The sequence below is a fragment of the Alternaria viburni genome, assembly GCF_023758015.1.
Source record: "Alternaria viburni strain BMP 2772 chromosome Unknown scaffold_35, whole genome shotgun sequence".
In the NCBI taxonomy this organism is placed as follows: Eukaryota; Fungi; Ascomycota; class Dothideomycetes; order Pleosporales; family Pleosporaceae; genus Alternaria; species Alternaria viburni.
The window spans coordinates 41079-51603 of NW_026055804.1; the positions used below are offsets into that span (position 1 = coordinate 41079).

Genomic DNA, 10525 nt, shown 5'->3' on the forward strand with positions numbered 1-10525 from the left:
TGACCGCACACTCAAAAATCCCTACGCATAGCCTTCGAGCGAGGATTTGGAACAATGGCGTAGTTTGAGTGCAGCGAGATTTCAATCAAGTCACATGGTGAAGGCTACGAAGAGATAGGACGACCTTAGTCTTGTCCAAATCGAGACGAGTATAGGCCTCGTAACATCTGATGATTGCTTTCTCAACCTTCAGACTCGGTACACCTACGCGATATGCGCGTAGAAGCTGAACTTCCCCTTGGGATCATACTTCTTCTTGAGCGCTTTCAGCTTCTTCTGCCTCCAGTCCTCGTGGCCATACCACGCCTCTGGTCCCTCATTGCCGTACGCATAGTTGACATAGGTATGTAGCTCACTAGAACCTGTACCCTCATGGATGATGTCACGAAGCTGCGTGCCGAGCTGCTTGACGGCTTCGTCTTGCGCCTCTCCAGTGGAATTGTATATGATCAGAGGTGCAGCGAGGGTGTGCGCGTCGCGGAAGCCAAATGCGCTAGCAGCGTTGCTACGGTCGCGGACAGCACCACTGGCGTAGTCTTCGAACATGAAGATGGAGTTGTAGTATGGGTTATCGGCTCCGGCGACGGCGGACGAGTAGAGATCCCAGGCTTTGCGCTGCGCGGTGACATTATAGGACTTGATGTAGATCGGGAAGCGAGGGTTGTTAAAGCCGAAGTCCTGGCATGGAGGTGATTCGAGCGCGATACCTGTCCATTTCGCGAGATCTTTGTAGGTGCCGGACTGGGGTGTGGCGGCCAGAGGACCGATTTTGTGGAAGGGCGCGGTGTACTTGGGATCGACGGTGGTAACACCCTCTTGGATAATGTAGATGATGATGACCGGCTGCTTGCAGGTCAGTGAATGTAGTCTTTTCGAGAAACGTTATATCTTACCCCCTCGATGTCGTATCTTGCATCATTCTGCCAGTACGTCCAGTCATGTATATCCGCGGATTGCTTTCCACCTTGAAGAATGTACTTGTTGGCCGCCTCATAGACCTGCTCAACCTTGTCACCACTGAAGACGATAGTCTCAATTGCCCAGTCGTAGTGCTCGATGTCGTACACCTTTGTGGTGACGGATGTAACGACGCCGAAGTTGTGGCCAGCCCCTTGCATACCCCACCACAGGTCTGATTTACTGTCGATCGTCTTCAAGTCTCCGTTTGCGAGCACGATATTCATGGAAAGGAACTGGTCGGTGATCAGACCATAGTGGCCTTGGAACCATCCGTGACCGCCACCGAGGGCCGGTCCCAAGTAGCTGACGCATTCGCAGCAGCCGGTGACTAAGTGGTGTTAGAGCAGACCAAGTCTATTGTGAAGTTGGAAAGCTTACCAGTCTGCTTTCCAGCGTCCCATAGAGTATCTGTCAGGTTCTTCACGTTGGCCCCACCACCAATAGTCGCTGACTTTCCGTCTTTGGCGATCGAAATTGAGTTCAACTGAGGCAGGTAGATCTCGATACCATGGTTCATCTTGCCCAAGGTCGTAAGCGTTCCATGGTGGCCGTTGTAGGTGAGGAACGGGATGTTGTGGTCATTCGCAAACTTGACCTGCCGTGAACGTGTCAGCTGTTGCTGCCGGCCTCTCATGTTCGGGTACAGAACTTCCCACCGCCTACGGATGAACTTACAATCTTCTGGACGTCCTTCTCCGTACCCGGGGCGATAACGATGCTCGGCGTAGGGGTCTGTAGATTAGACCATCGGGTCGTGTAGGTAGCAAACTCCTTCGTATCGGGAAGGTAAATCTTTGCGTTGGCAGAGAGATACGGTGCTAACGACTTCACGTCGATACCTGCTGCGGGAGTCCGAGAAAAGAGATCGAATGGCGAAGTAGGAGTTCCCAAGACATAGGTAAAACATAGGCTTGCGACAGCCAACGGTGCCAGAGCTCTTGCCAACATGATGCCAGTGGAAAGGCGTCAAGCAGGGTGCAAGACGGGGTCGTGAGCTACCAACATCCTGGGATGTGGCTTCATAGCATCTCAAATACGAGAAGACATCTGCGCTGTCGGCTAAAAGCATCATGCTCAATGAGGAAGATCTCCGGGCCGCCCTGCAGCGTGCTTGTCGTCAGGGTCTAGATGGCGCAAGGGCGGGATAGGCTGCATCGCAGGATTCAGCTCGATCACACAATCGGTGGGAATTTGATCCTACGGTGATCTTGTCTTCGCCCCGAGTTGAGCGCTTGCAAGTTATCGAGTTCTGTGGGGCTCAGGCATCACCACGATTGGTTCGGGTCTCGGACAAGATGCCGCGAGCCGCACCGTTGCCCTGGCCCGCCCAGACGCCAACTGCCGCTTCCTATGCGCTAGTCGAGGTGCGTTTTCATCCACTTCCTTCCGGGCTGGAAGGCTTGCCTCCTCCTACTTCACAGACTCATCGAAGGACAAGGATGCCAGCCTCTATTCTGCCAACCACACTGTCGAATGCTGAAAGCGCAATGCTGCCATTGTCGCGCGCATTTTGCCTGTGGCTGAACCACGAACGTGACCATCGAAGACACTGATCTCTTAGCCATGCGAACATCCAAGTGTAATATAACAAGCCAAACAAGACGGCAACGAAAAGATTGCTCGTATTCGGCGTGATCCTGAGCTATAGCCGGCAAGCCAAGAACTGCGCCGCTTTGTGCCTTCCTCTCTCTGCAAAGTATCGGATGGCGCACTCAGATTGGGTGCCAATGTGACTTCGGGCCGATGTGATGTGATTACACGGGGTATCTGTTGGCTGACATTCTATTGAGTTAGGCTACGCCATGAACGTCTTGGATACAGTTCTATCTGTTTTATTCTGGATTTGCAATTATACCGACTGACCTAGAGTTTAAGAGTGATGGATCAGACTTTCATTGATTATCTAACACTATTGTTGCAGAATACGCCATGGGCATCGTGGAGCTGTAGACCCTCTATGCACTTGCTGTCTCCTTTACGTGTCTGCGAACATACGCTAGGATTACCGCTGTGGGCCTCCGCGAGCTACAAGTAGACAACTACCTGGTATAGATTGCGATCGTGAGTAGCAAAGAATGCTTTATAGATTCTATACTGCTAACAAACCGTTTACTAGCTTATCTGCACCGCCTAATGTAGCCTCGGGTACAGCCTGGCAGTGGACGTATATGGTCTCGCAGATGATGGCATGACGCTGAATGAGCGTGCTGCGCTATCGCAAGACGATCCTGAGTCTAAGTTGAGGTATACATGAAGCCAACGCCTAGCGCAAAAAACGACATAATGAACCCTGGCGCACACGTAGTTAACGGGGGTTTCAGGGTCATCGGATTCAAGATCCAGGTAGCTGGCTGGACCACCCCTGCACGCATACTCTAGTCTCTCAAGCTATGTGTAGCAGCTTTCTACCTTCGTCTCGGGGTGTGTATACCTATCGCACTAGACCTGAAAGCATAGAAAGCATATGATCCTTGTGTCCAACGAGGTTAGTGTCACATCCGAATATCACTGCGGTGCACAGAGCAAGGCGTCTTTTCAGATTATGTAGTGAGTTCTACTCATATCCCAGTGCCGACACAACTATGCGCGTCGACACCCTCATCTGAGTTAATCTCTTATTAGGTGCCGTTCGTGACTTGTAGAAAAGGGTACAGTACGGTACCCTGGATACTGAACGCTATACTATAGCTATGTAAAGGCCATGAACGAAAAACCTTGCCGCTGACGTTCTTCTTCTGGTGTATACGGCTGAGCGATTACCACTCGTACCTTCTCCTCGGTAGATTGGCTTTTGGTCCCATCGCCTAGCTGCGTATAACAACGGTAGTCTCTTTCTGGACAGACTCCGAAATGTCTATCGAGTTTCCTAAGACCAGGAAAGTCTTGGAAGCCGATCATCGCTCTTGGTAAAAGCAGTGATATCGTTGGGCGTGGGTGCGAAGGATTTGGACGATCGGCAGAAGAGGCAAACAGGGTGATAGTCGTGATGGCCCAGCGACATTCCCTCGGAAAGTTGGTGAGCCAATTGCGAAGATCATCTTTTGTCTCACATCGAAAGTCACTGAGTGACCATGGTAAGAGACGGGCTTCGTTATATATTTGTCGACAGACACGAAGCAGAGCTCGGTGATCGTTGCGCTCAGCTTTCGGGGTTTTGCAGGTCAATTTACGACGCGTATCGACATGCCATGTATTGCCACCCAGAGTAAAGTCGTAGATCCTGTTACGAATCTCTCCCGGGAGACTAAGCAAGGGTGACAAAGTGCGGTTGCTTTCGGTACTGCATACTCGTTAGCTGATTGGGATCGTTTGTGGGGATGAGAAACGGACATTGCTTGTAATTGTGCCATGCCGCAGTGATGGAATCCTAGTTGAGGTTCTTGTCGGTGGTGTGTAGAAAGGCGGTCGCGTTCTCTCGAGGCCCAAGTCGGAAGATTGATATACGACAGCAGTGTCAGGGCTGACCTCCGTTGGCCACTGGTGAAAAGCCTCACAGAGCCAGCATTGAAGCACTGCTCCTTTCTTCACTTTGTGCAACAGACACGAGCTTTCACCATCCGGTTTCTTACTCATCGGTCCCAATCGGACATGTCAACGTGACTCGACGAACGAAGCTGGCTCGACGGCTCCAGGTTGCTATATCTGGTCAGCTGTCATTTCAGTGGCTTTCCAATGCATGCGTTTGCCGTATCCAAAGGCGTCACAACGATATGAGAACGTCGCGACCAGCTACATGTGTTCGGTGGAGGGTCATGTTGGGGCAACACGAACCCAGGCAGTAGACAATGGACACTCCATTGCCGCAGCCTTGGTACTTGTGTTGATCAAATCACATACCATGAGGCTAAGCGCATATGTCTGGGCTTTACATCAAGAACACCCTTCTGGCGACCCTCATAATGGGGCGCATAAGTCTCTTCATCAGGCCTGGCGTGGGTCCGCCAGTCAAGAACCAATCGTATACCATTGCCCAGGCTTCATTCCCGCCAGTATCGAGGACATCTCCATGACAGGGTATAATCCGCTCGATCTGCCATTCCGCCACTTTCTTCGCATCGCGTCGCATCACGGTGTAATCGACGGTCGCAATGTGATAAACGAGGCGCTTCGCCCATATTGATCGAGGATGTGCACGGTTTGCGAATTCGCGCGAAAGGGGGCCTTGGTGCGACGAGCTAGGATGATATTGCTGAAAGAAGCTCAGCGACTGATGTCGCGTACGCGCCCAGTGATCTCGCAACATACCTCGGTGCATGGTAGGTTCATCATCAGGTCAGACTGTATCAGTGTCTTCGACGGCTTGTGATACCAAGCGACACAGTATGTGATGAACCCCTCGAACAGTACAGTCTCGATGTCTTGCGCAAAGTCGAACTGGTCTTCCGGACTTGTCCGCCAGTCCTCGTAGATGTAGTCCCACTCCACGTCTTTCCTCTTGGTGTCCAGACCCGGAACGCCGATTGTCTTTGCTCCTGGCCACGCATCGATATAGTCCTTCACATACATGTGATGTCCAAGATCACACGCCACGAGGTCAACGCCTCCAAGCTCATCCAGCTTGTCGCGCACCGCTTGTTCGAGCTGGATAGGGTTGAGGAGAAGGATTCGGTTGTCGTGCAATCGGATGGCTGTTGCCCGATTACCGACTGCTACGAATTTGCGGTAGTCGAAGGGCGCGAAACGGTTAAACGGCGTGGAGAACGTGGTAATCGTGGGCGTGAGGTCGCGAATGGTGAGCCCAGCAGAAGGCATACTCGCGTCGAGGTGTGTTCGGTTTGAAGCTGTCTGAGCCTTGTATCGATGTTATCTCGGCGGTATCGATAATTATGGGTTGGGTATGCGAGGATATCGCCTAAACATGACGCGGGTGGTAAGTTGGCATATCCATGATGTCGTCATGACGCTGTACGGTCACCCTGAAATGAGAGATTCGTGTCTTAAGACGCGCACAATGAATCAACATCGTGGAGGTGATGCTGCGCTATGTGGGTAGCAGTATACATTACCTGGTTCACGTTTTACTGGGTTGAAGTCAATGCGTATGTATGCAGTAGACGACTGGGCATCGGACATTTCGGTGATCTAGAGGTGGATGTATCCACCTACGGCTTAATGCTGTCATCATGTCCAAAGACGACAGGCCTATACCTTATCACCTTCGCAGCCCATCAGACAACAAGAGTGCGATGACCGTGGCCTGCGATCCCAACTGTTAGCTCGAGCTTGGGCTTTGGCGCTCGCAGGCTTCATAAAGCAATCGCATTCTTTGGCGTCTTGATCGATGCAGCAGTGGAAGCATGGAGGTCGTCCGCTCGCAGCGGACCTGTGCATACGACGTGTCGCGACAGCAATTCGTGGTGTTGAGTAATGGGCAGTCGGGACGCGCGTGTACGGGGGGGTGGCGCGCGCGGCATCGGCGGCGCTTCCTGCCCGGGCCGACCACCGGCCGATGGCCGCACTTCTCCACGACTTCAACAACATCACACAGTGTTGCATGAGCACTGGATGTTGCCATCAGCGTTGTGCGCTCGCGATTAGCATCCAAGTCGACCGAACCTGAAATTCGCGTTCTAGTCATGCTTCTGCACGCAAATTATTGTAACTAGGTACCTACGTAACACCACTTCCACGTGATTGACGCAGCTGCCGCGCTTACTTAATCGCCTTCACCTTCACCACACTGCTAGTAACTCCGGCTTCTGCCTGGATCGCCTTGGCGTGTGGTCAAAGCTCCATGCGTCTATCTACTGCCTCATCTCTCTCTCTCCATCTTCCTCCAACACCAGACCGCGCCGGGGCAACACTCAACAACGCCCCACGCTCAACATGCGCGTCTTCGCTGTCAATCTTCTATTGTCCACCATCGGAAACGAGATCGCGGTAAGTCCCTCTCCCTTCCACAGTTAGTATTAACACATCAGGCACTTCGCTTGCGACTTCCCCAATCGCCTCTCCATCTTTTCAGACATCATCGACACCAGGGAATGAGTCAGGTCGGCTGAACCCCAGCATCGTGGCTCGCCCTGGTGGCATCCGACCGCGTCCAGCGTGAAGTGGTGCAGTGTGCGGGAAAGTCAAGTGGCCGGCTCCACTTCACTTACACTTCGCATGAGCAGGAGAATGCACGTGTATCGAGCGTGCAGGACCCTAGCCGACGACATTATGAGAGCGGCTGGTCCGACGATAATGCACCGTCGATGAGACTGGCACCCTGAGCCAGTAACCAATTGCGGTTTACTGTAAACTCGACGAGCTGGACTCGTCGCGTGGATGACAATTCGACAATACGCCCCGGAGCGTCACGTCTTACCGGGTCAGTCAGGTAAGCAGGATCAAACAGTGTCTCTCTTTGCTCTGTCCTGCTGGGTGTTGCGACCTCGCGGGTACGTGTTCGCCCAAGGTCACTCCCCGTCCAGATCCTCATTAGTGTGTCATATGAGAAGATAACTTTTTTCATTGAGTCTTCACCAATTACTGGTGTTGCTTGAGGAAGAAAGCGAAGTTTCACGACGCATACGTAAGACAAACATAGAGCGTTGCAGCATACAGCCACTTGTCAGCCTCCTGTAAAATTATCGAAACAAGCTTGTAGTCTCTAAAATGATGTTTGTTGTTCGCATGATTGAGCAACAGAGCTCACGTATGTGGCATTCTTGCCTCGCTCATTGATCTGGATGTGGGCTGACTCTGATGTCGTCTGCCTGCTATTGCACAGCATCGAAGCCGATACGACTGCGATCATGATCCGCTTCGCTTGTTGGCGCTTCAAAGACATACTTGAGAAAGACATGCTGCTCTTCGTCGCGTACATTACTGGTGGTCATCCACGAATGTCCATCAATCGCATTAACGAAGTGCATCGCGAATCCGCTGACGAAGCGACGAATTTCGAGCTTCGACACAACACCCTGGTATGTACGGATGTGGGAAAGATCGTCAGGCTCATCGAGATGGACAAGAAATGTCTCCGGCTCTCCCTCCGACAAGTCATCCTCAGGACAGAATGGGGTATGTCTCCCCTCGTCTTCCCGGAAACAAAGCATCTTCACAGCATATTGGCGTACGCCAAATCGAACCTGGCGGCGACAGTAGGTTCGCCTGGACTTTTGGAAGTTCAAGGGCGTACTTGCGAAAGACATGCTCTTCGTGGCGTATGGGAGGGGCATAAGGGAGGCTGTCCGAGGAAAGAGGCCCGTGATGTCGTGGCCAGGTGATTCAGGAATGCTGAGGCAATGGCAAGGTGTGTCGAAGGCATCTGGGTTGGATGCTGGTAACGTCAAGCTCTTTTAGGCTGAGAATGTCTTCGACGCGGCTGCCCTCCGTCTTAGGGTCTCGGAAGCCTTGATCAAGACGGCAACTTTTCGCAGGGCCTTACTTCCGTATCACCTGCATGCGCCAACAGCGGTTGAGATGCTCGTCAGGGACGAAAGGAGCTGGTATGAGGACGGTGCGTGAGTGCATGTATTCGCGAAACCCTAGGCCTTGTATTATCATAGATACGTGGCCCTGATATATTACCCAAATCAGGCGTCGTCCGCACAACCTCACTGCCATTATACATCGTCGACCATCCGCCACCTTCCGCTCATCAACGCATTACTCTCCTCACAACTCTCATCCACCAACTTCCTACTCCCCTCCATGTCCACGACTGGCAGTCTGACTTCGAATCTTTTCCCTTCCGGCGGCGCTGCGCCCTCGATATTGTAGGGGAAAAGCACGTACTCCGGAAGCAAATCCAATTGTTTCAGCGCCGTCGCATGGTCCCAGCTGATGTGTTCATGACACAGTCGATCACCGCGCATAGCAACGACACTGGTGAACGGTATGGCGAGTGGCTTTCCGGTGGGGGGGATACCGGGGAGTAGCCAGGGAACTTCTTTGGTGTGGGTAAGCGTGAAAATGAACTCGTCGATTACACGGTCGATGCCTACGGTTCGGGAAACGAGGGCGAGGGCGGTGTCGGGTGGGTTGCTGAAGACAAAGTGGTGCGTGTAAAACGCTGTGAGTCGCTCTTGACCTACGCCTCCGCTGGTTGGTGGTCAGTATCCACCTACAATGCGGATATTGGAGGATGGTGGTTAAGAGATACGTACGTCATAGTCGGAATGTGGTTGACATATGGCTGATCCACCATCGTAGCCATCGTCTTCTCCACATCCCTCTCGCCGAACTCGAACTTCGTGTGCTCTTCCCACACAGCCTCCAGATCGAAGAAAGGGCCGCCGAGCAGCGGCTTCAAGAAAGTCAGACTTCTCGTATGCGCAATGCCCGCGCTTCGCTTGTGATAATGCTTATCGCTTGGAAGTACCCATTCAGAATCTTTTGTCGCGTCTTCGTACCGGTAGGTTTTGATGATGTTCTCCGGGGATGGCACTGTTTTCTCCGAGGATGATTCTGGGACTAATGAACATGACTCGCGGCGATGAGGGTCTGGCAGCCCCGCGACGTGTATTAGTTGAGGTGGCAGTGCTGTCGAGCTTAGTGTGGAAAGGCTTTTGCCGCCGTAAGAGATGAGGGCCTTGATCGCGGGGTTCTGACAGGCAGCTTCTTCGAGATAGTAGGGAATCCTTGATAGATATGCTGGAGACGGTTGTTAGTATGCGGCCAGGGTGACTGTACACGATGCGAGTGAGATTCGACGCACATATCAGTCCAACGCCGTTGCCGAACTCGCATTGTTCACAATCCTTCAATACGTTCAGCGCCTTCTGCAGAGGAAATTCGCCGTCGACTTTGCCTGGTACTAGCAGCTGTTGGGTAGTCAGCATTGAGATCAAGCCACCAGCTTTTCTGCCATTCATCACGCGACATGTCCCACCATTCCATCCTCATTCTCACTTCACCAAGATATACCAACATACCTGCACGACCGCGAACCCCTCCTCAGCCCACTTCTTCAACGGCGGCGGATCCAAACACCCCTCCTTCTCTTCCCTCGCCGCATAATGATTCAACACAAGCACCAAACCCGGCCCCTTCCCCCGCCTCGAAAGCGGCGCCTGAAGTGTGATGTCCGATGTTATGATTTCAGGCTGCGGTGGTCGGGCCTGCGCCGACGATGACGATGGTGGGGTAACGGGCGCGCCACCCATGATTGTCGCGATTGCGATGTTTACTTTTTCTGTTAAAAAGAAAAGGTCGGATTGGTGAAGGGGTGATCAGATGGACAATGGCGGATACAATGCGATTGTTCCGAACAAAGGAAACGACGTTCCTGACACCTTCCTAACGCGTGCAGACGGGTAAGTGTGGGGTAAAAAGGACGAACCGCTGCTCCCGCAGTCACTACATCCCATCGACAACCAGACATCCTGCGCTCATCAGCTATTTGAGCCCCTCGCATGCTAGCTTGCATCGGCGCGTGTCTTGATCCTGCACGACAACGTCCTCCCACAGCTTCTCATGTAACACCGACTCGATATAAAGTCGATCACTCCCGCAAGTAGAGTGCTCGTGTCGCACCAACCCCTCTGTAAGAGCTCGATTGAGCGATTCCGCGCATATCGCACGGCGTCACGAGATGGTGCTGTTACACCTTATAGCGTTGTTGACGCGTGCAGGT

General features: G+C 52.6%; 3 protein-coding genes across 3 annotated transcripts; all 3 read right to left on the bottom strand.

Moving 5' to 3' along the window:
- Window positions 1-204: 204 nt before the first annotated feature.
- Window positions 205-1908, bottom strand: J4E79_010952 (uncharacterized protein; the record flags this gene model as incomplete). Its single annotated transcript, XM_049359783.1, has 4 exons — window positions 205-843; window positions 894-1288; window positions 1339-1555; window positions 1636-1908. 4 exons carry the CDS (start codon window positions 1906-1908, stop codon window positions 205-207), a joined length of 1524 nt encoding a protein of 507 aa, XP_049205708.1.
- Window positions 1909-4825: 2917 nt separating this feature from the next.
- Window positions 4826-5712, bottom strand: J4E79_010953 (uncharacterized protein; the record flags this gene model as incomplete). Its single annotated transcript, XM_049359784.1, has 2 exons — window positions 4826-5149; window positions 5206-5712. The coding sequence occupies 2 exons, from the start codon at window positions 5710-5712 to the stop codon at window positions 4826-4828; spliced, it is 831 nt and encodes a 276-aa protein (XP_049205709.1).
- A 2801-nt stretch (window positions 5713-8513) lies between these two features.
- Window positions 8514-10055, bottom strand: J4E79_010954 (uncharacterized protein; the record flags this gene model as incomplete). Its single annotated transcript, XM_049359785.1, has 4 exons — window positions 8514-8991; window positions 9057-9543; window positions 9608-9713; window positions 9825-10055. The coding sequence occupies 4 exons, from the start codon at window positions 10053-10055 to the stop codon at window positions 8514-8516; spliced, it is 1302 nt and encodes a 433-aa protein (XP_049205710.1).
- Window positions 10056-10525: the final 470 nt, after the last annotated feature.